A 24,999-nucleotide genomic window follows, 5' to 3' on the forward strand; every position below is an offset into this window, starting at 1 on the left:
CAAACGACTCGTCTCACCAACAGCCGTATCGACTCAATTTTCCCCTCCCTACTGTCTCCTTCACCCAGAAGACTTCAATAAGCTCGATGTTCACATTCAGGCCTATGGGTAACTTGCTTGGGCATCCCAGAACACCCAGAACATATCCAGCCAACCCTGTCGCCGATGTCAGGAAACTCGCCTGTCCATGCCAATTGACAGCGCCATTCGAGTGGTCAAAACAGAGCCTGTTGAGAGCTCTAAAGACGACGACATAGACCTGGTAGATTTGCCACCGCCAGGTCCCTTCCTTGAAAACGACATTAACTCGGGCATTCACCCATACAACGCATTCCTTCTTCCCCTCGCTGGGTTCGATAAAATTCTCCCTTTACTACTGGAGAAACCGCCTTGAAGGGGCAAATTGCAGCTCGACAGTCGGACTACCGCAACCGTCGCTTCAATCGCACAACCAGTGCCGATGCATTTGAGGCAGAAGATGGAAGAGAGCTGGAAGGCGGCTACAAGGATGCCACGCGGCTGACTCGTTTTGAGCAAGAGGAGGCCAGGGTACATCGCGCCATCCAAGAGAAAGAACGACGAGAGAAGGAGGATGAAAAGATGAAGATGGACTGCCTCCTGCCGCCGAACTTGACGACGTTGCTCTCAAGCTTGCTGCTGCTAAAGAACTTCCCATAGCAAATCAAGAAACTGGTAAACGTAAACGTCGATGAGATCCGAAACCTGGTGAAGAAGAGGCTGGCGAAATGGCTACTCCAGCTGATACCCCCAACGCTGAACCAATCAAATGTTCGAGATGGGACCAAACTCCTCTAGTAGCGAGTGGTGGTATTGAGCAACCTATGGAACGAATCATCATGAACGCACCTGGCGTCATGCAGGACGACAAACACAACAGATATCTCACCGACGAAGAGCTCAACATTATCCTCCCTGCCACTGGCTATGTCATTGTGACTCCTCCAGCTGGTTACGCGCCCACCATTGCTCCTCGTCGATCGATGGCAACTCCCATCGGTCACCCAGGAGGATTCCAAATCAAGGAAGGCTCGGACGCCGCCGCCATTGCTGCTGCTGCCGGTCTTGCCCCAGAACTTCCGACTGAAATCCCTGGTGTTGGTGCCCTCACGTTCTTCAAAGCGGAGGACACTCAATATTTCGCCAAAATTTCCAAGGAAGAAGACGAAACAGAGCTTTCGGTCGACAAAATGAAGGAGCGCAAGATCATGCGTCTTCTTCTCAAAATCAAGAACGGCACTCCCCCCGTCCGAAAGACTGCCCTTCGTCAAATCACTGACAAGGCTCGCAAGTTTGGTGCCGGTCCGTTGTTCGATAAAATTCTCCCTTTACTAATGGAACGCACACTGGAGGACCAAGAACGACATTTGCTTGTGAAGGTTATCGATCGAGTCCTGTACAAGCTGGATGATCTTGTTCGCCCATACGTGCACAAGATTCTTGTCGTCATTGAACCATTGCTCATTGACGAAGATTACTACGCCCGTGTTGAAGGACGTGAAATCATTTTCAACCTGTCCAAAGCTGCTGGTCTCGCCCATATGATATCTACCATGCGTCCAGATATCGATCATGCTGACAAGTACATACACAATACCACCGCTCGCGCTTTCTCAGTTGTAGCTTCGGCACTGGGTATTCCGTCCCTTCTTCCTTTCCTCAAGGCCGTCTGCAACTCAAAAAAGTCACAGCAAGCTCGACACACCGGCATTCGTATTGTCCAGCAGATTGCCATCATGATGGGTTGTGCTGTTCTCCCTCATCTCTGCAATCTCGTCGATTGTATTGCCAAGGGGTTGTCCGATGAACAACCGAACCATGACTGCATTGGGACTTGCTGCCCTCGCTGAAGCTGCCGCCCCTTACGGAATTGAGTCTTTCGATAACGTGCTGAAGCCCCTCTGGACAGGTATTCGCTTGGCATCGTGGAAAGGGTTTAGCCGCATTCCTCAAGGCCATCGGCTTTATCATCCCTCTCATGGACCCGGAATACGCGTCCTACTATACCAAAGAAGTCACGGTGATCCTCATTCGTGAGTTCCAAACCTCAGACGAAGAAATCGTCTTCAAGGTCGTTAAACAATGCACGGCTACCGAGGGTGTTACTCTTGGCTACATCAAGCGCGACATCCTCCCTGATTTCTTCAAATCGTTCTGGGTTCGTTGGATGGCCCTTGATCGGAGGAACTATCGTCAAGTCGTTGAAACAACAGTCGAACTTGCCGAGAAAGCTGGTGTCGCAGAAATTGTGGGTAAGATTGTGAACGAGTTGAAGGATGAAGCGGAGCCTTACCGCAAGATGGTAATGGAAACAATCACCAATGTCGTGGAGAAGCTCGGCGCCTCTGACATCGACAAGCGTTTGGAGGTGCGCCTCGTTGATGGTATCATCTATTCGTTCCAAGAGCAGACGACGGAAGACCAAGTCATGCTGGATGGCTTCGGTACCGTCGTCAATGCTCTCGGCATTCGCGTTAAACCATACCTCACCCAAATCGTTTCCACCATCCTCTGGCGCTTAAACAACAAGAGTGCCAAAGTTCGTCAACAGGCTGCTGATCTCACAACTCGTCTTGCCATCGTCATCAAGCAGTGTGGCGAGGACCAGCTGCTGAGCAAACTCGGGCTTGTGCTTTTCGAACAGTTGGGTGAGGAGTATCCTGACACTCTTGGTTCCATCATCGCAGCCGAGGGAGCGATTGCCAATGTTGTCGGTATGACCCAAATGAACCCACCTGTCAAAGATCTTCGTGAGTCTTATTCCGCTTTCTTTTTATAGATCACTAACTTGTTTGTCAGTTCCCCGAATGATACCAATTCTTCGCAACAGGCACGAAAAGGTGCAAGAAGCTTCGATCAACTTGATTGGTCGTATCGGTAAGCATTCACTCTCGACCATATCGTCCCCGCTCATGATTTTAACAGCGGATCGCGGGGCTGAGTTTGTGCCAGCTCGTGAATGGATGCGCATTTGCTTCGAGTTGCTGGATCTCCTCAAGGCCCACAAAAAGGGCATTCGTCGAGCAGCCCGTCAACACATTTGGCTATATCGCCAGAAGTTTGGGGCCTCAAGATGTCTTGTCCGTTTTGCTGACCAATCTTCGCGTCCAAGAGCGCCAGAGCCGTGTATGCAGCACAGTTGCAATTGCGATCGTCGCAGAAACGTGTGGTCGTGAGTCTTTTCGTCTCTCTTCGGGTTGATTCGATGACTGAATGCACGATAGCTTTCACCTGCATCGATGCCTTTTTGAACGAATATCGAACAGCCGAGCTCAATGTTCGGACAGGCTGTCTAACAGCCCTTTCTTTCGTCTTCGAATATGTTGGACCACAGTCAGCCTATTACCGTGATTCAGTCGTCACAATGCTTGAGGACGCACTCACCGACCGTGATCTGGTTCACCGACAAACAGCAAGCACCATTGTCAAACACCTTGCTCTTGGTGTTGCTGGATTAGGTTGCGAAGACTTCGATGATGCATCTGATGAACTTGGTTTGGCCGAATTGCTTCGAAACGTCACCCCATGTTATCGGTGCAGTCATGGACGCTATTGAGGCAATGCGCGTCACACTTGGGCCAGGCGTTCTCCTCAGCTATGTTCTTCAGGGTCTCTTCCATCCTGCCAGAAAAGTCAGGGAGGTTTATTGGCGCATCTATAACGCGCTCTATCTCGGAGCAGCTGACGCCTTAGTTCCTTTCTATCCAGACCTTGGTGAACTGAGTGAAGGACCCAACGCTTACAATCGCAGTGCCCTTCAAGTCTTTATTTGAACGATATCGTAGCTCACCGTATTTCTGTACTAGCTAGAACTGTAATCGTAGATTTTTGCTGCCAATTCTTCTGTCACGTGTGACTTGGCCTTCAACGACATTCACTGGCGCCGACATCGGCCAGTCGCAACCAACCTAATTGCCTTTCCTTCAACTTAAGGAACTTACGGGGACTGACGGCACTCCTTTTATTGCGCTATGGTCTATAATAATCTGAAAGGTTGGTTGTGGATTTCTGTCTCCGTTCAAGTCGTCTGATAGTCCTGACTCCAGCCCTCATCAAAGGCATCCGCGCCTGCAAAGTAGTGAATGTGGCGAGAAATTGCTATGCTTCTAACTATCGCGACAGACCGTGGCCGATGAGCACACTCTCATCCAGCAGGAATCTGCAGCAATACGGACGTCATTCAAGGAAGAGGACTCGTTTTGCGCGACACAACAATGATATCGCGAAACTCCTCTACATCCATATGCTTGGGTCACCTGCTCACTTTGGGCAGATACTAGAGTGCTTAAGGCTGGTCGCCAGTCCACGTTTTGCCGACAAACGGTTAGGATATTTGGGGATCATGTTGCTTTTGGATGAGAGCCAGGAGACTCTGACATTGGTCACCAACTCGTTGAAAAAGTGCGTGCTTGAGCTCTCCTCTGTTTGCGCTGGGTAATCGTGAATTCTCAGCGACATGAATCACTCCAACGCGTACGTTGTTGGGCTGGCCCTATGCACATTCGCAAACATAGCATCGAAGGAGATGTCAAGAGACCTGGCAAATGAAATCGAGAAACTTTTGGGCTCAAGCAGCACTTACATTCGCAAGAAGGTGCGTTCATCAAAAGCCTCGTCAGTTCTCCTTTTGCTGAATCAGCTTTAGGCGGCACTGTGCGCGCTTCGTGTGATCAAGAAAGTCCCGGAACTCACCAACCACTTTATTTCCAAAGCAAAGAACTTATTGACCGACCGAAATCACGGCGTCCTGCTGTCTTCAATAACACTTGTCACTGAAATGTGCCATTCAGAGCCTGCGATACGGGACGAGTTCCGAAACGTGGGTTTTACCTTTTCCCAAACAGCACAAAATGAAGTTTCTTCAGGCCGTACCTCTTCTCGTTCGCAACCTCAAGTCTCTTGTAACGACAGGCTATAGTCCAGAGCACGACGTTTCAGGCATCACAGACCCCTTCTTACAAGTCAAAATTTTGCGATTCCTCCGTTTTCTTGGTCGGGGTGATGAAACAGCGAGCGAAGCTATGAACGATATCCTCGCACAGGTTGCGACCAACACTGACTCCACGAAGAATGTTGGCAACTCGATTCTTTACGAGACCGTTCTTACTGTTCTGGATATCGAAGCCGACACTGGACTGCGCGTCGTTGCTATCAACATTTTGGGAAAGTTTTTGAGCGATCGGGATAACAACATTCGGTGAGCATTTTTACTTCACTCCCATCTGTTGGTTAATGCTTGGACCAAGTTATGTTGCGCTGAACACGCTGAATAAGGTGGTTTCATTGGACACCAACGCCGTACAAAGGCATTGCAACATTATTCTGGACTGCTTTGCGAGATGGCGACATATCGATCAGGCGGCGAGCTCTGGAGCTATCTTATGCTCTCATTAATGAAGGCAATGTCCGCGTGCTTGTTCAAGAATTGCTCGCCTTCCTTGAAGTAGCTGACGACGAATTCAAGCTTGGAATGACCACACAAATATCTCTCGCTGCAGAACGATTCGCGCCAAACAAACGGTGGCACATCGACACTGTCCTTCGATTCCTGCAACTGGTGAGGGTCCCCTGATTCCCAGTGCATACTCATCGCCGTCGACTAGGCTGGAAACTTCGTGCGGGAAGAGATATTGTCCGCCTTCATTCGTATGGTAGCGCATACATCAGAACTGCAAGCATATACTGCATCAAAGCTCTATGTTGCTTTGATGGCCGATATTTCTCAAGAGTCTCTAACCCTCGCTGCAACCTGGGTCATCGGTGAATATAGTGAACTGCTGTTGGAGGGAGGAATTGTGGACGAGGACCCACGCAAACCTGTGTGTTTTTTTAACAGTTTTATTTCAAATACCCTCTTACCTTGAGCAGGTCTCGGACAAGCAATTAATTGACTTGCTGGTGTCGATTCTCAATTCACCATATGCCAACCTCCTTATGCGACAGTTTGTGCTGACTGCAGTCACGAAGATTTCATCGCTGCCAGCAGTCGGTGTAACTCAGCATGAGCGTATTTCGGAGCTTCTATTACAATATGCAACGAGTCCTGAGTTAGAACTGCAACAGCAAGCCATCGAGTTCGTTAGCCTGTTTAGTTTAATCTTGGTCAAGTCAAGAAGGGTGTCTTGGAGAAAATACCGCCTCCGGAACTAAAAGCTACTGTTATCGCTGTCGGTGCGTATTTTATTACTCTTGTGGACACTGTCTCACTCTGCACAGTCAGTGAACAGAAACCAGTTGGCTCAACGAAAGCCACTGTTGTCGACGTACGTTCTGAAGCACGTTTGCCTGATGTTACTTAACAACTTAGGATCTTCTGGGTTCGGACGACGCAGTTACTACTAGTCCTGCAACAAACGTCACGAAAAGCAACGATGATCTTCTCCGTGGTCTCTTGGTTGGGGGGGATATGAACCCGACCAGCAGTCAACCAGTCAAGCGAGAGGAGACCCCTCCTCCCGTTTTCGTGGATTTATGCCCAGCCGACTCGGACTTGGCCACCCGTAGCTGTAAGAATTAGCCTGCGGTACTAGGTACAGCTGGGAAATCGGTTGCCGGGGAGGGTAGCTGCACCTGGGGCCATCCACACCTAGCTTCCCCAGCACCTTTCCTCTCAGCAACCATCCCCGGCCTCCTGCGGCATATCTACTGGGCTGATGCGCTTGATCTTACTGATCCCATCGTCAACCTTACGATGCGCTGGCCGATCCCAGCGATCATAGCTATTTTTGTAGTTTGCTTGGCAGCCCGCTACATTTGATCGGAAGCCAGCTCATGTCCGGGTTATTGATTGGGAGGCTTGGGGCTTATTGATGGTACTGATGGTAATGATTGGGAGGCTCGGGGCTTATTGATGGTACTGATGGTAATGATTCAGAGGCTCTGTTCATGGCTGGCACTATTGATGGTAATGATGGGGAGCGCCCAGCCTGTTGATGGCACTGATGGGATTGTTCTGGCCATTGGGGCACTTAGTGATGGTATTGATGGTATTGATGGCACTGATAGAATTGTTCCTATTCAGGTAGCTGGCCATTGGGGCACTTGGTGATGGCACTGATGGCACTGATGGTATTGATGGCACTGATGGCACTGATAGAATTGTTCCTATTCAGGTAGCTGGCCATTAGGGCACTTGGTGATGGCACTGATGGTATTGATGGCCCTGATGGCACTGATAGAATTGTTCCTATTTGATAGAATTGTTCCTATTCAGGTAGCTGGCCCATTTTGTTCTTGCTCTTTTTGCCTTTTCCTCAAAGCCAATCACAGACGCAGGTTCCCAATAGACGCATCATAATATTGGCATTGACAGATCTGACAGCTATAATTAAATTTGATCCGGATCTCCTACCAATAGCCGCTGATAAATATCCCCCTCCTTTCCGACCACTGCCCTCGCCACTGATTGCTTCCAGTGCCTCCAGTCCAACACAAACCTATTCGCAATCAAACTATGAATATGTCGCTGCTTCTTAGCATAGGCCACAAGGCCCTCTTGCAACGCCGGCCGGGCATTGGGACGAGACGTCTCGCGTTCCAGCCACTGCTGCTGGATTGACCACAGGCTTCTCAAAACCCTCCGCATTTCCTCCCTAATCAACAACACTTCTTCGGTCCATCGGTCACGGCGCGCCCGTGCCTTGGCCCATTGCACACGAACCGCTATAGACAGATCAGCATTCTGCGCGCCAACAGTAAATGCCACCTACCGTCATGAATCCGGACTTCTTCATCCCCCTCCCCCTCCATGAACCAAATCCAAGAGACAGGCCCGGCCTGCGCGGCCGTCGGCTCATTTCGGGCAGGCCGGGCCGACCCCAGCCGACCTAGTCGGGCCCTTGATATCGCGTCGCTTTCCGTCTCCGCACGCACATTCAGATCGCTATCCTCCAGTTTCCGATACTCGGGAGCGAAGTCATCGCCCTTCAGTCGTCGAAGGGCTACCCATGCTTGCCGATATTTGGTCGCCTCCCTAGTTATCTTCTCCACCATACGGCCGATTAACGTTGCAGACCGAGTTGTCGAGTTTTGGCCCACTGAGGCAGCGTTTCGATGGAAGATCAAGTGCGTCTTGGCATACAGCAGGCTTCGAACTTTTGTCAAGGCGTCGCCACACTGCGCCTGTCGTAATTTGGCCTCTAGTTCGAACAACCCCTTCCTGCAGGCCCATTTTTGCCGATCCCCCAACTCCGATGGAAGCCAGAGTTTGACATCCTCTGCCTTCTGGGGCGGCTGGTCCGTATCTCGTCGTTCCTCGTCTAACCTTCGAAGGCCACCGACGCCAGACATGTAAATTTCTTGCTGCTGCTGGATTGCGTGCAGCTTTTTTGAAGAAGGAGACTCTCAATTCCTCGATCTGGCTTGCTCGTTCGGCAGAGACGCCGCCAACGCGTATCTCATTCTTGATCCTTCGCCTAACAATCCGCCTCAGTCAATCCTAAGCACTGCCCCGAGGAAAAAAAAACGTACTTCAGGTCCTCCAGATGTAGCAAGCCTTTGACGAAGGCCGCGGCGGTAATCTTGCCGTCAACAAACTCCCCTCGTTGCTCCCTTGCCTCTGCGACTTCAGCAGCCTTCAGCTGAGCCGCAACTTTGGCCTCCGACGGACCTGATACACCGTGAGTTAAGTAAGCAGCGACACAAGGAGACCTTCGAACCGTCGCCATTGGCCCCGATCAGGTATGGGTTGGGCTGAGTATTGTCGACAAGCCAATTCTCCACCATTTTCTGCCAATCCTTACGAACTCCCGGTTCGAGGCTGTCGTCCACTCGTTTAAACTGCTTTATCTGCGTATCTCGTTCGGCCACAGCGATGATAAGCTTTCGCGCAAGAACATCGCCTTAGATAGATAGATTTCAGTTTAAATCATCATAGAACGACAGATAAACTTACCCTGGCGGACATTCTTTTCGAAATTAAGATGATCGATACGGTCCTCAATTGTGTCCAGTCGGTTGCCCTCGCCCATCTCCTTCGTCGAGAATCCGATTGGGTTTAATAGCGCCCAAGTACGCTCTATTCCTTCCCCGTCCGTCCGCCCCACGCCCCACGCATAGCTCAAAGAGTGGGTGGCCTGACAACCCGTTTCGTGCGCGGCCGCATGCCAAACCGGCAGCGCGAATTTGATTTCGTAGTCAGTGAGGTTGGGGACTTTATCCACAGTGAGGCCGGTGGTTGGGCAAACAACCTGAGCGTTGCTCAGGATCGTCAGAGCCCGCTCGCGCAGTCTTTGCTTCCATTGACAAGCGATGTCGTAGGATAGGACCAGACGCTTCACCCTTGTGTCTCCCAGCGCGTGAAGGAATATATAATCCATATTGGCGTAGCTGCCTTAATGTCAGCCCCGCCGGCGAAAAGATGTCAAACTCTTACCGCTCTCCCTTTTGCAAATCACCCATCCCTTGCGCTCGCACCACCCCGTGGCGAGCACAAACGCAGCCGCCCACCCCAGAGATTCGTAGGCCCGTTGTCAGCCTTGTCTCCTTCTGCATAAGAGCCGCAAAGGCGATACAAGTGCTGACCTGAAAAAAGAAGGTCAGCATATACCGTTCGGCCTCACCCAGCGAGACTTACATCTTCCTCTGCGACGTAGTCTCGCAAATGCTCCTTATAAGCATTCCCCTCCACAAAATAGCCCCAGCCTGGCCCGAGAGAAGCGTCCTGTTTCTCGTTCGTCCGAAGCCGATTCTTCAGGCGAAAGTTGGCGTCCAGAGCCAGTAGCAACGAGTATAAGAATCTAGTGCTTATTAGCATTCTCGCGACAAACGCGCAGTTTAAGCCAACGGACCTGTCATCTTCGCTGCACTTGTCCCAGCCGTCAGGCAGATTAAAGCCCGGTTTGGGGCACGCCCAACAGGGCACTGCCAGCTTGCCCGCTTCGACATTCTTGAAGCCCTCCTCGACGTGGGCCAGACCACTCCGCTTGGCCCTTTTCAAAAATTGATACTGACGCGCCATTCTACCGAATGCCACGTATCGATCCTAATGAAGCATTAGAGTTGCCCTAGCTGTAAGAGAAAATCGTACTGACCGGCGTCTGATTCATCATTGTTGGGTCGTTCAGCTTTTCCAGCGAGCGCACGAAGTCGTGGGCGTTGATGTTGCCGACAACGTTGAGCTGGCGAAAGAGCTCGAGCACACGCCACGTTGCGCAGGTCCCAGGCTCCAGCGTTGTCGCCGGATACCAGTGGTTCCCCATAAGTTGGGCGATGTGATTGTTTTGCAAACTGTTTGAGCAGCCACAGAAGCGAACGTCGAGCGTGAATATTCCACCGACGTCCAAAACCACCATCGTGCGTGTATCAACGGTTGCGGGCAGAGGACATGCGCCACCGTGGTGGCCCAATTGGTATGTCTCGCGCAAGCTTTTGCGGGGATGTATCGTTAATGTGAAGACGATGCAGCGCTGCGGAAACCCAAAACTCCCCCGTCCACTCCTAGATGAGTCAGCTCGGCGGTAGTGGTAGAAAGGCAGACAGACCTGTATGCAGTGTAACGGCGTCCGCTGGTGAGCCCCGCGTAAACACTCCTCGCATTGCACAGAGTGGTCGCAATCCTGGCAACGGAACAGGCGTCCCGAAGCAGCTGACAGACCGCAAGTGCCGCCACGAGGGAGACATCCCCAGGCCATCTTGACATATCATCGCGTCCAGGAAATCGGGCATTACTTCGCGCCACAGTTGCATCGGATTATCCTAATAAGTCAGGGCAAGTATTCAGTCAACACGAAACGGTGAAGGAAGGAAACGCACTGAGCTGATGTATCTGGCGCGTTTGTCGCCCCTTGCCTCTCCCTCCTGAATCTGGTGAAAGTATCCCTCGTCCGACGTCAGCGTGCTGGCCACCGCAGCGAACTGGGTGGTGTCACTGTCTGGAACATCAACCCAATCCGCATACTCTTCGGGTTCGTCGTCCGGCTCCAAGCGAGCGGTGCTTGCGGGGAGCCACATTGTTGACAGCAGAGTAGACCCGGCGGCCGTCGGCACTGTACTGGTACGTATGGTCGGCGCTCTGATTGTGGATGGCGAAGCTGACTTCAAAGGTGGATTTTTTGGTCTGACGAGCCATAGAGAACGTTGTGAGCGGAATTAGGGCTGGGTGGACTCACCGAACACAGACCATGAAGGCGCTGCCGTGGAGTTCAGCATTCGCACAAAGCCACTAACGCGCAATTTGCGGCGCAAAGCCACTACGTTGGGTGGCAGAGTCAAGTCTCCAAGTGGTCAGGAGAACAAGCATGCATTCCGATCATGGACGATCGTCACATTCGGAAGTATCGGACCGTATATTCACATGGTGCCTACTTTACTCCACAACGCCTTCAGCATCCACTTCAATAGCCGCCACTTCACAAACGATCTGCTGGGACTGGGCTCCGACAGGCGCGGGAGAGGGTCTAGATGATCTCGGGCTACAAGAGGTAAGCTGGCTGACGGCGACCACGGACGATGACCCACATGATAACTCGACCGCGACATTTGTTTCGGCACGCATAGTCGTAGCTGATGGTCATGGGGTACCCGTTTTGTGCTGCGTGTATGAAGTCTACATTTGTGTAGGATTCGCCTTTGGCAAGTTCAGGATTGGGTGGCAAGGACATGACAAACTGACCACATCGTCAAGGTTCAAACGCTTAAATATGAGACGCGGCGTCGCCAAGCAACCGTCATGACAAATTGACGTTGGTCCCTGATTCATCTTCCCATGGCCAAGCGTATCCCAGCGGCTTCACTCGTCGCACGACACTTTCTAACCCCCCCCTCACCCTCAAGCGAAGGATGGACTTCCAGCGTATGCCGTCTCCCCCATTCCTTACCCTTCCCATGCCGCCTGCAAGCCATGACCGCTGGTCAGCAAAGAGAGACCGCCCTTGGACCTCGGCGCCAGATAGCGGGTACGGTTTGCAGGCGGCGCCTCACTTCCTTCGTGTCGCACTTTGGTCGCACTCCTACTGACTCCATCTTTAGCCCCCCTTCATTGCCGAACTACGCGCTCAGGGCGCCAATTTTCCCAATACGAGCTGGCGCTCTCTGCGGCTGTTCGTCCAAGGGCATCATTTGTGCTCCGGGAAACGCCCCCAGCCAGCGCCCTCGAGCCTGATGCCCACGAACCCGACCAAGCTCTCGTTGATCCAGACGCGTACGCCCTCCGCCTGGCCACAATCGCTTCAAAAAAAACAAGCCCGCCTACTATTGCAGCCGCCGCGGTTCCTCTCCCCACCCGTTCTCCGCCGACAAACCTAAACGCCAAGCTCAACAACACGCGAAAGTCCAATCGCCGTCGAGCGACCAAACGCGGCGATACCGTGCTAAAAAAAGTTGCCGGCGACCGCCGAGCCTGCGCCACCAAGCACGTCGTCCAGACCGCCTTCAACGCGACCAACCTCGCTCACTCGCGACCTGGATGGATTGGCGATAGGAGCTGTCAGCTACAGGATGCTCTGGATGAGTCCGTGGAAAGCCCTTCCCCCTTGCCGGAGGGATATGGGCTGGCTGGACGCCAATACTCTCAAGAAGAGACCGACAGGTTGGTCGGAAGCCCAGGCTTTCGGTACATAAACTGGGACGGCCAGTGAGTCAACGCCACGCTGCAGACCAGACTCCCGCTTATCGCTCTTATTTTAGGCACACCATCCCCATCCAAGACTCCGAAAGGCGGGTTGTAGCTGTTCTAGGTGGGGCCCCTCGCGACCCCCGAGTGGTGTTCGTTAACTGCCGGGGCCAATGACGCTATGAATCGACAACAACGCCAGCTCAAGGTTTCGTTGGCAGATCAGCAGCATAGGCGTGCACAGACTGCCTTCGCGTCCCGTAGCGAGGCGTCTCCCACGGCGGCGGACAGACGGTGAGCGGCACATACCCGCTATTCTTCTCTTTAATTCTCGTAGGAGCCTGGCATCCTACATCAGAACGTCGCCAACACTGAGGCCACAAACGAACTGATGGAACATCCATATTTTCATCGTGTCGTTGGGTTTACGCGAAGTAAGTCGTCATTCCTCCTTCAAAGTCTCAAACTTATCTTCTTTTCTAGCTCTAATGCTCTTATGGGCCCCTCTACTGCTTGCCTACTACCAATCCACTCAATCAGCCCTTTTTTCCTGGAAGCCCTCCTTACGGCTGGGCTGGCCCTTCCCTCGCGGCGTCTTTGCCGCCTGCAGCTTCAACTTCGGCCGCGCAATCAGCCGGCCGCACCTAGACTTCGGCAATTTGGCATGGGGCTGGTGCGCAATTACAGCCTTGGGCGACTTCGACCCCGACCTAGGCGGACACTTAATCCTATGGAACCTACGTTTGGTTCTCCGATTTCCTCCGGGGGCCACAGTCCTTATCCCATCCGCCGCAATTCACCACTCTAACACGCCTATTCGAAGTTGCGAGACGCGCAACTCTTTCGTGCAGTATACGGCAGGGGGGCTGTTCCGATGGGTAGACAACGGCTGTCGAACCAACAAAGAGTACGAGGCGCAAATTCATAGCAGCAAAGTCGCCCAGGCTCAGGCCGAGGCCGCTCGACGGCGTTGGGAAAATGGTGTGGCAATGTTTGCGATGACCCCGTAGCTACTTTGAGCCCGTAGCTAGTTTTCCTTTTGGTCGCTGTTTTCCTTCGCTACGACCGCCGTATTAATTAGCATCTAAATCGAATCACATTGCGTTATATTGCTGCTATTTGTGAGTCAAACGGGACTATGTCGCGGTTTGCCCTGGAAATTTGAGCCCAGCGGTCTTGACTAATCGACCTTGATCTTAAAGTCGTACCAAAAAGATAAGCAAAAATTGTGCCATTTATTGATACTATAGGTCTGAAAACTTTGGTAATACGGTCTACTGATGTGCCCCAAGACGACTGTTCAGCTTTTAGGATAGTAAGATATGAATATGGGGAAAGCAGTATTTGGGCGAAATTCCAGCTTCGGTCACACACTCTTCTTTGTAACCTCATCTGCACAACCTCATGCAAACTCCTACCTCTGATTCTCGAAAGCTCAGCAGGACCAAGTACGAGAAAAGCGAAAGGTGCGTGATTGTCTAGCTTCCCATGTTGCGGCTGAGCAGATATAAGAGGACACCGTGTTCGTGAGGAATCAAGGCGTAGTCGCAGTCGTCGCAAAACGGCCAAGTCAAAGCTTTCTCGATTGCGTATACCGGACCTGGTAGAGGACTGGGGCTGTGCAGACCTGCGGCAAGAGTGCTGGATCTTCAAGGAGGCTCAGAAAGACGACTTCGATGTGGACGGCGTGGAACACTGGCTTGCCCGGCCGCCTTTCGACCTGTCAAAAATCCAAGCGGCCGATGAGCCAGACAACAATGAGGAATTCACCTATAACCTCACTTGTCTTGTGGATGGACGTTTGCTGTGGGCGGAGCAGAACTTCGAGCGGACATTAAGAGATAAGATCGACAAAAATGGCAAGAAGAAGGCCTACGACTGGCTGAGAGACGAGGTTCGGAGGCTGCTAAATCATGACTGGGTGGAGTTGCATGGCCTGGGAGGCATGTACCAACCAGGGACTCGGGAACATTCTGTCTATGAGCGGCATCTCATCTTTCTAGCTCGAAAGATATATAGAATGTACTATCTACGTTTCACCGCGTAGAAATACCAGTCATATGGACAACTCTCTCATGCGGGATGCGGGTCGACGCTTTGAAGACCAAACGGCCAACGGTCGCCCCGACGCTTTCGGCGTTACTGTGAGTCTGTGACCACCACTGAGCTGAGCTTGATCAGACCCAAAACGTCGCTTGCCAAAACTCAGCCAGCCGCCATATAATCGACTTACTTCAGCGGTCGCTCAGGATGGCGGAGTTTATGTCAAGATTCTTCAGCGCACCTTTAATGGAAAATGTGGTATTGCCTCCTCGCATCCTCGCCCAGCCTCAAGAGCTCCCGCTTGGTAAAGTTCGCAGCTTGGCGGACATGAAGACTGGCGAACATGCTCGGGTCTCTTTCTTGGGACAAATCAAAACGGTGGTCGCGACCAGGGAAGAAACAGTATGCGCTCTACATGCCAAGTACATGCCCACCCTCCTCACTTAGCATTCCAGTATCTTGTTCTCCATAAACCGAACTTCACGCTCGACGACGACTTGGGGCCATGCATAAGGTTGCTGCTGCGAGCTCAGAACAGTTTTCGCCCCAGAGGTGCGTCGCATAAACTCGCACTATATCGCTTGAAGCATCCCAAGTATCCTAAACCCCTCAGTCCTTGGGTTAATTTCAATCGGGCTGGGGAGCATCCGGCGCTCTATGTACATGTTACCCCTCATACGAGCATGGTGGGTCGTTCAATTTCTCACTTCATAGACTGTTCTCAGGTAGTTTTACAGATGACGCACGCCTGTAACTCTCAGCCGCACTTCAATTGGCTTGACCGTCCGGCCACAGAGCCAGTCATGGCGCTTGAGGCTGGGGCTACAGTTTTCTGTGTTGCTCACTTGCTTCGGATTGACGGCGAGCTGCCCATTCCCGGGGAGTGCGAAGTAGTCGCAGTGGTGAATATCGCGTCGACTTCGTCCTTCAGATCCTGGACTGATTAGCAATCTAGAATTGGGTCATTAAGGCCCAGTTTCTGTGCCGATTGCACTTGGCCACGGGGCCTTCTTCACGCCAAGTTCCCGCCATGCGACAATTTTTAGCCACAGGCGATCTGCCTGTCACCGGCATTGATATGGCGACGGATTTAAGATAGCTGGCTGTACCGGTAGCTAACACTTGCTGCCCTCTTTTATTCCTCGACAATGGCCGCAAATGCCCACACAACCTGCAAGCCGCCGTTCATCCCTGGACGGAATTTCGTTGGGTTCACCGACACATGACCAGGGAGACAAGCTCTACTGGTTGGTGCCCAATACCGGTGTCTTCACCTTAAGGTCGGTTTGTTGGCGGCCTGACGCGCAGTTGCCATGCTAATTATTCCCCTCGCTAGGCGGTATGCGGAGGACGCTGCCACAGCAAGACGCATCCCACTGGACGACATCACGGCGCATCAACGCTGGCAGGGCGCCCTAAAGCAGTGGGATCTGCTTTGCGTGTTGGACCATTACGACGACTCCACCGGAAATCACCGACCCATCCCACCAATTCCTGATCGAGCAGTGTCTGATTGTCCTCCAGGTGGTCGCTACATGTTGGACATCTCAGATTTCGCTGTTGTCCCGGGTCGGAAGCCGAAAGTAATATCACACGACCGCCCAAGCCCTTCCACGTCGATCTCCCACCGCACGCGCAAGACCTGTCACGAAACAGCCAAGCAGTCAGTCAGCCACCCGTTCGCCGTCGCCATCGCCGTCGCCATCGCCGTCGCCATCGCCGTCGCCATCGCCGTCGATGTCAAGGTCGGTGAGCTCAGAATCCGAGCTATCCGCATCTACAGCCCACTCACGACGAGAGACGCTGTATGCATTCAACGACCGCACCGGCAAGGTTTATGGCAACACGTCAGTTTCACGTTGATGAGCCCCTCATGATTTTTGAATTATCTTGGCAGCGACGAAGCTTTGGACGAGATGGGGGCCAATGGACGGGTGCAATTGGTCACAAGGGCGGAACTTCGGACAAGGATGGCATGGCGCAGGGCTCGGCAGCAACGAGCGAGCGATGCCAACGTGGAATAGGGGAGTGCGAGCGATGGGAAATGTATTGAAAAAAAAAATGAATACAAGAAGTCTACTGCCGGGCGCGGGGATCCCGATAACTTAGCTGCAGAATTCGTGAGAAGCAAGCGCAAAAAGATCGCATGACCGTACTGCTGGAGGGAGATTGAATGAGTTCGGGGGCAAATGACGACTTTGGAACAGAGACCGGATCCATCTGCAGTCATCGTTAGCGGCCCGATGATATGAACAAGGGGACATGAGGAACCGTGCCAAGATCGCGTCGACAACGGCCAGATCCGCCCTCTCCATAGATACGAGGGGGAGTGTCGAGGGCGAAATGGCAGTATCCTGGACTGCAGGGAGTTTGACGACCACCAATGGACCTGCGACGGTAGTATAACCAGGAGGAAGGATGGCCCGCGCGCTTTCGTTGTGGTAAAAGTCAGTGTCTGACTTGTCGGTCCGGTTACAGAAACATGGCCGGATGATCATGAACCCGTCCAACTGGGCATCTGGCGCGCCCCAGATGATGTAAGGGTTGTCGCAGAGAGTACAGCCGAGAGCGGAGCGCGTGAAGAGGGAGGATAAGATTGACGCGTTGGCGTCAACGGAATGGGGGGCAGTGCTCGGGTTGATGCGGCGAAGACGGCACTGTCCATCGACGGGAAAGTAAGCAAAATTGAAGGAGACCTTGGTAAGGAATTGTGTGTCAGTGATGTGGCGAAACGCAGAGGAAGCGATACCATTGAACGTTATGGGTGGGTGGTAGGTCGAGGTCCGATGTGGGTGGAATTTAAGGAGAGGGGTTGGTGGCGCAGATCGCTTGATTTTGATTTGATGCGGTCAAAGAAGCTGTGGTCGTGTGACGTGGCTTCGTTTTGTCGTCCATCTCACGCCAAAATGTCCAAACAACAGAAGTCGAAGGGGAAGAACAGGAAGGGGAAGTCGCCCATAGCTGGGCCTTCTGTCTCGACGCATACGACGTGAGTGGCAATATGTCTTGACGTTCGCAAGTGTTGATTTGGTTGGTGAACAGGGTGGAGTCGGCGACAGCCGCCAACGAAACTGTCGCCAAAGATATGAACGATGCTCTTGCGTGAGTCTCACCGACTGGAACCGAGCGGTTGTGGCTGACTATCGCGGCTCCAGGGGCTCAGCAGTTGTCTCTTCGAGCCGGCCTGCCAAACAAAAGCCGCGCATGTCGAAAAAGGATGCCCTGGCCAGTAACAGGCGGGGCTGGGCTCGCGGCGTGCGCGAAGACGAGATTCTTAAACCCAACCTGCCCGTATTCTGGGAGGCCAAGCGTAAAGGAAAAGAGGCTGTCACAAAGTTTTTCGCCGACGTCAAAAACGAGTTCTTTGCGAAAATTGGATGGGAGTTGGAGGACTGGGAGGAGCCCCAACTGCCACTCCCTGCATATAATCGACTCGCCCCCCCTGTGTATACGCCTGCGATTGTCCCGAATGAAGACGGGACCGAAATAGATCCCGACGCTGTTGCTCGCGCCAGGCGCGATATGGACGAACGAATCCGCACAATCGGCACGGTAAGTTGTCGTCGAGTCAAATAAATAGTCCCTGGTCTGATGATACAACTAGAACATTGAAAACTGGTTCAAGACCCGCGCACAACGCTCCGACAATGCCGCCAGCACTTCGACTAAGACGAAAAACGTCGACTGCAAGGCGTATATCACCGCCAAGTTGTCCGGCCTGACCCCTCCTTCTAAAGCTCGGTCGGCTCATCAGCAACTCATGCACGAATGCTGGGACAGTCATATCGCGCCAGTGCTTGCCGAAGAATGGGGCTCTCGCTCTCTGCCTCCGAACGCTACGCTTCAAGAGCGGAATGCTCCTGCGCCAAGAGAGATGGGGGCCAAAATCGCTGCTCGCCTGGTCAAGTCCGACAAGACTCTGAGGAAAGACATGGAGCGACGGGCCAATGCCGACAAGGCGGCAGCGCTGGCCACCTACAAGGCCGACCTCGCGAAATGGAAGAAGGGAACGCCTGAGTCAATCCAAACGTGAGCCTATTTTCTTTCTTCGACAAACATTCTTGCTTACGAGTGACAAAAAAGAGCGATTGATATGCTTCCTGTGGTGCTGCAGCCGGTTTTAGAAACAATCGAAGAAATATCCCAATGCAAATTTACACTTGTCGGGGCGGGCCTGATGCCCCGCTATGACGGCGAAGTTCGTGCCTTCAGGTAAGCAAATTCGAATCTGCCGCCGGTCTTGCTTGGAATCTTACATATCGTAACAGCATGTCAGTCGGTCGAAACCGGGCGGTAGCACCGGTCTCATTCCCCAACTGGTATGAGGGTTACAACGAGCATTGGCTGGGCGCCTTTACGAAATTTGCCGATACTTGTTACAGTGAGTCGATTGAAATTTGAAGCGTGTCGTAGACTGATACAGTTAAACAACCAGGTGCAGAAGAACGTAGGGCAGCCAAAGCCACACCATCGAAGGGTGGGGCCGCAATTAATGACCCAACGAATGACCCGACTCTTCTTCAAATGCCCTTAGAGACAGACAAAGCCGGGCCCTCCAAAACATCGAAGAAACGAAGCGAAAGGCTGCGCTGGATACCGATGACGACCAATCAATTGGAGGCGAGGAGGATGGGACTGACGATGGTGATGACAGTGACGACGAGAATGATGGCGAAGAGAGTGGAGAGGAAAAAGATGGTGACGAGAGTGGAAGTGGAGATGAGAAAGATGGTGAAGCGAGTGGAGACGAGGAAGAAAACGAGGACGAGGACCGTGAACGACGTCGGGCATACAACGACTTCCGAGAGGCCAACATCGCTCGTAATAAGGCCATAAGGGACGCCATTTTCAAGGGCGTTGATTTGAACTTGGGCAATGACGATGACGATGAAGATGAGTCGCCACGGCCGAAGAAGAAGCCTCGCAACGCCTCCGCCCCCCAGCCCTCGACACGTGAGCTTCGCTCGAAGAAGAAGGCTGCCATGCCTGATGATGCTGGAGGTGGGCCTTCCGGCGCACAAACTAGTCCGTCGGCTGCGCCCTTGGCCGTCGTCAGCGGGGAAACGCTAGCGACTGCCGCCGCCACAACAATCAGCGTTATCACTGAGCCTCCCACCGAATCGACTACGACTACTGGTACTGGGGTCATGAGAGCGGCAACGCCAGGCCCTAACCTTGAAGGAAGTCGTTCTTCCCCGACTCCCGCGATCTTGGGAGGCAATTCGGACCACAACAACGCGGACCCAGACGTTGAAGGAGGTTCCCCCAATCTCACCTCCACCCCTGCGAGCCCAAACACCGAAGAAGGCCCCTCCACCCTTGCAAACGGACCAACCGCTTCCACAACTGCCGTTGCAGGAGCAAAGATTCAACTGCCGGAAGGACGCGCCTGCTTGGTTGCGGGCTCCATTCGAAGACCTGACGGCGTCTGACATTGGGCAGGAATATGGGAAGTTGTGGGAGACTTTGTTCTCCGTGGAACGTTCGCTTGGATGGGCAAATGGGTCGGCCCGTATGTCGACTGAATCTCGACCAAAACAAGTGGGTGCCTGGACCAAATACCGCCGCGTTACGGGAAGCCACTGCAAAATCGCCAACCTGAGCAAGTACAGGGAGGACTGGTGGGCTTGGTGGGCGGCTAACCAACCGTACTGGCGAGAAGTCAACAATGGCCGCCCCGCACGTCACGATTCGTCAAAGCACTCAGTCGTGGGAGCTTTTTGTCCCGGGGGTGAATGGCCTCTTGAGCGTCATGGCTACGCTGTACTGGTGGTCGTTGAAGGAGAAGGAAGAGGGTACATGGCGTTCGACCGACCTAGACGACGCGATGGCCGACCTCCAATGGGTTATGAACGGCATGCTCGACGAAATCGAACAGCGGGCCTCCCAGTGGTCTGGCACGGAGCTCGACATGGAGGTGGATTGAATTGCGCAGCGTTGACGAATGGACACATACGATATTTTGATACATGTGGTCTATGTAGTGTAGCACCACCTTTGTTACCTTTACTTATCATAGAAAATTGACTTTGCCTGCCTTTGCAAGCGCGTGAGGCCTTGGGCCGACGATGTACGAAGGTCACGTGACCTGCGGACTTGGTGAAAAAAAAAACGAGAAAGAGACAGAGAGAAAAAGGAATTAGATAAGCACAAAATTAGCTTGTAGAAGGTACTCAATAGGAAGTTGAAGTTAACTGTAGCAAATAGACAGTAAGTAAACCCAGAGAGTATGTATGTAGCATTGCGAATACCTATGATAAGATAACACCTGTGATATCGAGGGAATTGATGGGGCAGTGGTCGCTGATCGTGGCCATGTCGATCGGCGCAATGTCGATCCCCGCTGGTTCGGAGCCAACGGATAGATGGCCGACAATTGATGGAGTGATACCCAGAACCATTGATCGGGTATCAAGGACCCTGCCAGACTGCCGGCCTGCCGGTCAGAGGGCCAGAGAACATTAGCCTAGCGAGTTAGGTACAGGTAGGGCGCCAGGTGCAGCTACCCTCCCAGGCAACCGTTTCCCTAACTGCACCTACCATTATTTGGCTATATATTACCACTACGGCTCACTTGGCTGCCGCTATTGCAGCCTATGACTCCGCTTCCGACCCACAAGGTCTCCAGGCAGAGGGTATACTGCACGTTCTAGGACTAGCTCAACCGCCTCCTTTGCTGGAAGACAAGCATCCGAACATACCCAAAATCGAATGGCCGCCCAAATCCATACCGAAAACATACGGTAGCTCAGCCAAAACTTCAGAGTTGGGTTCGCCCAAGCTCATATCGACCCAGTCTCCAGAGTTGGATTCATTCCGTGGTCGAATGATTAACCAGGCTCGCAGTTATTCCCTCGTCCCATCCACCAGCGCTCCATGGCCTTCAAATTTCGACTCAAATGGCCCCGTCAGGCACCTGAAAGATACTGTCAACAATGTTGGGCCAGAAAGCCAGGATGGCCATAACACGGATATCGAACCAGATCTTGACGGGATGCAAGGCAATGTTGCCAGAGGGATACTGCCCCCGTCGACGGGGATAACAATGGCAGCGCGCTTACTGAAAGAGTTGGAGTCAGAGTATGTCAAAGTCTCCAAAAACGCAGGTAAAGTTCACTATCGCGCAAGATTGCGGCATCGTGCTCATCCGTACATCGCAGGTCGTCATCAGGGAGAGACTCAAGCTATAGGATCCTTCTATTCCCCGCCTGATTCCGTCCTATTGGCGATGGTACAGCAATGGCAACCGCAACAATTTTGTTAGTCTCAGCCTCTGCAACAGCTATGATATATGAAATCCACTATATTCAACGCATATTCTTGGTCGATTACACCAATACTTATGAGATTGGACGAGCACGAAGTAAGCCTCCCAGCGCAGTTGCGAATGTCTGGCAACAATAACAACAATCTTGTTGTGCCGGGCTATAAATTATTCAGAGTAAACGAAGAGGTTTGGAGTAGTATCGTCTGTCCCTGTACCGCTCTCTGCACCGCACGTTGTGCGCTGATTTCAGGAGCTGATGCCGTTATGATTTGCGTCAAGTTCCGAATGAATCTATGAGTTGAGCTGTGAGCATTCATGCAGCTCATGCTTGGCAATGGTAAGGGGAGATCAAAGCTCAAGCTAGCTGCAATGCTTGCCATTGAGGGCATTGGGATAGTATCTGAACTCGATACTATGCTGGTGCCGTATCGCTATATGCCGCGAGTGCATGACATACTTCCGCGGCAACCACCGTTTGCTGATCCCACCAGCTCTGCTTGATGATCTCAGCGTCGTCGGACAACCCGTCTCAGGCTATGGTGCAGGGGGGCTAGACACCGCCTGTTTTGGACAGCTGACTAAACAGCACAGCCACCGCTCAGTTGCCTGAAGCACCGATTTTCTTTACGTAGTACAGCGGTAGAGAGGCGGGAATAGTGACAATTGTTTTACTCTTTCATGGCCCCCACTCGACTACGCAAGCGATACATCAACGCTGCTCTGTGTGCCCGGAAAGGCCGTGAGCGCCAACGAGCTGGTGAAGATAATCCGAAAGTCGACATTCTTGATTTGACAGCTGTGTCGGACGATGAATTGAATGAAGAAGAAACAACCTGGCAAGGCGGTGTGTTGCACAATCCTATTGAATGGTCAGACACAGAGTGGGAATGGGAAGATGAGAGAAACACTGAAGGCGCGATTGAAGATGAAGATGATGACGAAGTGGAAATTGTTGTGGATGGCATACAGGCTCTGGAATGCTTGGGTCAGAGAATGCAAATAGAGGAAGAGGCAATGAAGAAACTAACATGGAATGATTTGGGGCTGGTGAAGAAGCGCAGCAAGAAAGAATGGAAAAAGCTGACCCAGAAGACGCTTGGACGCGCTGTCCAGACAAAGGGAGAGCCAGCAGAGAGCACCTTGCGTCGACATCGACAGCTTGAACGTGAAGAGCAGTCTAACGCAGAGAGTAGCCGAAAGAGGTTGGTCAGATTCCATTGCTGGTGATAATTGCACTGAAATTCTGCAGCGGGTCAGCCAACTCGTTCCGCGATTTCTTTGGGAAGCAATATACCCCAGCTGAGGCTCCAGCGCCAAAGCCTGTACTACCACCACCTTTACCGCCTCCACTGTCCCTTCCTCCTCTACCCGCTAATCTATCGTCACTCAATCTTCCTCCAAATGTGTTGAAGGCATTGCAAGCACAATACGAACGATTTAAGACAACGACAGCAACCGGAGCTGCCGGTCCATGTTTATTGGCCCCCGAACCTTTGTTAAATGCAAGTCCCTCGTCTTCTGGGCAATCGATATCGGAGTGTGCAAGCCCCGAATCCGAAATCTTCCTTGGAGGCTACGTTTCTGACTACGAAGAGGAAGAATCAGACGACGAGAGCAGCAGGGAGGACAACGACACACCTGTGGAAGCTTCTGTTCCCATACCCATTCCAAGAGCCCCAGCGACTGCCCCTCCTCTCAAACGTCAAAAACTTGCTGTTCCTGCCAGAGAGGCACGACGACGAGCAAGGGAAGCAAAACTTGCGCGACTTCAGGATGGCTTGACGCGAATCAGCAAGCATATTGTTTCGAAGAAGACGGAGTTTGCTGCTGGCGCGCATGGGTTGCAGTCCAAACGAGCACGCGCAATTGAAAGCTGCTTGCGGATGGTTGTGAAGGGTCATCGCACACTGACAGATGCGTCTGAGCGGTCAGCTGAGAGTCACGGTCTCTCTGCTGATTGGGGAGGGAGGCTCGTACGCATCTGGGTCCATGGCTGGCTAAATTTTGCTGGGCTTCCGTCGTCTGCTCGAGGCTGCCATGCCAAAACGGTTAGCATTCTCGATGAACCAGCCAATCGAGACGAAATTCTCTCATATCTTCGCTCTTACAAATGGGCAACCAATCCCGAGAAATTCTCAGCCTTCATCGAGTCCAATTTAATCACACCTGAGACCCAAAAATATCTCCGCGATCTTATGGAAGATGAGATACCAAAGGCATTCCGCAAATATGTCACCAACACTCTTTTCCCTCGCATTGGCGTGAAGGCGGGACATGGCATGACAATCTCAATGCGAACAGCCCGTGCATGGCTTGCTAAGTTTGGCTGGAAATATCAAGAACACAAAAAGGCACTATATTACGATGGCCACGAACGTCCAGACGTGGTTGCCTATCGACAAGACGTGTTTCTGCCAAAAATGCTTGACTGCAAGAAGAAAATAGTGGAGTATGTCGTTGGAGATGTCGACAAACTTGTCGAGAAGGCTCAAACAAGTCCCGAAGAAAGAAAGCTGGTTCTGGTTCCACACGACGAGGTAACGGCCCAAGCGAATGATGGTCAGAAGATGAGCTGGGGTCCGGAGGGTGAGCAACCGTTGCGCAAGAAAGGGAAGGGGCGTGGACTGCATTACAGCGGAGTGATCTGTTCCACGTTCGGGCATTTGAAAGATGCAGGAGAGATTATCGAATACGGCAAGAATTATGATGGATATTGGAATGGGGAACGCTTTGTCAAGCAGGTCTGTTCGTCGTTTATTGGACGTGCCAATGAGACTCACGATCCTCCAATAGCTCAAAGAAAAAATCATTCCCGCATTCGAGAAAGCACATGGCCCAAGATATCAGGCCCTCTTCCTTATCGACAACTCTCAAGGGCATTCAGCCTATAGTGAAGATGCTCTTCTGGCCCAACGCATGAATCTCAATCCAGGCGGCAAGCAGGCAAGAATGCGGGATGGTTGGTACACCATAAATGGCCGCAAAGTTATCCAGCCTATGAACTACCCAAACACTCATCCAACTCTGGCACTACGCGGAGTTCCGAAGGGCATGAAGGTCATTCTGGAAGAACGTGGTAAATGGCGGGCAGGTTTGTTGCGGGAATGTCGATCGCCCTGTG

The 24,999-nt window shown here is 52.4% G+C and overlaps 5 protein-coding genes across 5 annotated transcripts; 4 read left to right on the plus strand and 1 right to left on the minus strand.

The window, feature by feature from the left end:
• Positions 1–746: 746 nt before the first annotated feature.
• Positions 747–1,868, plus strand: MIND_00278300 (ARM repeat-containing protein; the record flags this gene model as incomplete). The annotated part of the gene is made up of 1 exon (XM_037359655.1): positions 747–1,868. The coding sequence occupies one exon, from the start codon at positions 747–749 to the stop codon at positions 1,866–1,868; it is 1,122 nt and encodes a 373-aa protein (XP_037224750.1).
• Positions 1,869–1,996: 128 nt separating this feature from the next.
• MIND_00278400 (SF3b1 domain-containing protein) lies at positions 1,997–3,791 on the plus strand (the record flags this gene model as incomplete). Its single annotated transcript, XM_037359656.1, has 6 exons — positions 1,997–2,768; positions 2,818–2,895; positions 2,944–2,959; positions 3,018–3,190; positions 3,243–3,512; positions 3,559–3,791. 6 exons carry the CDS (start codon positions 1,997–1,999, stop codon positions 3,789–3,791), a joined length of 1,542 nt encoding a protein of 513 aa, XP_037224751.1.
• Positions 3,792–3,989: 198 nt separating this feature from the next.
• Positions 3,990–6,317, plus strand: MIND_00278500 (AP-1 complex subunit gamma; the record flags this gene model as incomplete). Its single annotated transcript, XM_037359657.1, has 10 exons — positions 3,990–4,011; positions 4,053–4,419; positions 4,471–4,612; positions 4,664–4,837; positions 4,884–5,215; positions 5,293–5,575; positions 5,622–5,837; positions 5,887–6,025; positions 6,127–6,189; positions 6,235–6,317. 10 exons carry the CDS (start codon positions 3,990–3,992, stop codon positions 6,315–6,317), a joined length of 1,821 nt encoding a protein of 606 aa, XP_037224752.1.
• A 1,028-nt stretch (positions 6,318–7,345) lies between these two features.
• MIND_00278600 (CxC2 domain-containing protein) lies at positions 7,346–10,968 on the minus strand (the record flags this gene model as incomplete). Its single annotated transcript, XM_037359658.1, has 13 exons — positions 7,346–7,680; positions 7,728–8,241; positions 8,282–8,432; positions 8,488–8,626; positions 8,676–8,858; positions 8,912–9,345; positions 9,392–9,540; positions 9,593–9,755; positions 9,807–10,000; positions 10,050–10,455; positions 10,500–10,574; positions 10,613–10,713; positions 10,771–10,968. The coding sequence occupies 13 exons, from the start codon at positions 10,966–10,968 to the stop codon at positions 7,346–7,348; spliced, it is 3,042 nt and encodes a 1,013-aa protein (XP_037224753.1).
• Positions 10,969–22,556: 11,588 nt separating this feature from the next.
• MIND_00278700 (uncharacterized protein) lies at positions 22,557–24,798 on the plus strand (the record flags this gene model as incomplete). The annotated part of the gene is made up of 3 exons (XM_037359659.1): positions 22,557–23,080; positions 23,128–24,198; positions 24,672–24,798. 3 exons carry the CDS (start codon positions 22,557–22,559, stop codon positions 24,796–24,798), a joined length of 1,722 nt encoding a protein of 573 aa, XP_037224754.1.
• Positions 24,799–24,999: the final 201 nt, after the last annotated feature.

The sequence above is a fragment of the Mycena indigotica genome (assembly GCF_014461135.1).
Source record: "Mycena indigotica strain 171206Taipei chromosome Unknown Mind.scaff0002, whole genome shotgun sequence".
NCBI lineage: Eukaryota > Fungi > Basidiomycota > Agaricomycetes > Agaricales > Mycenaceae > Mycena > Mycena indigotica.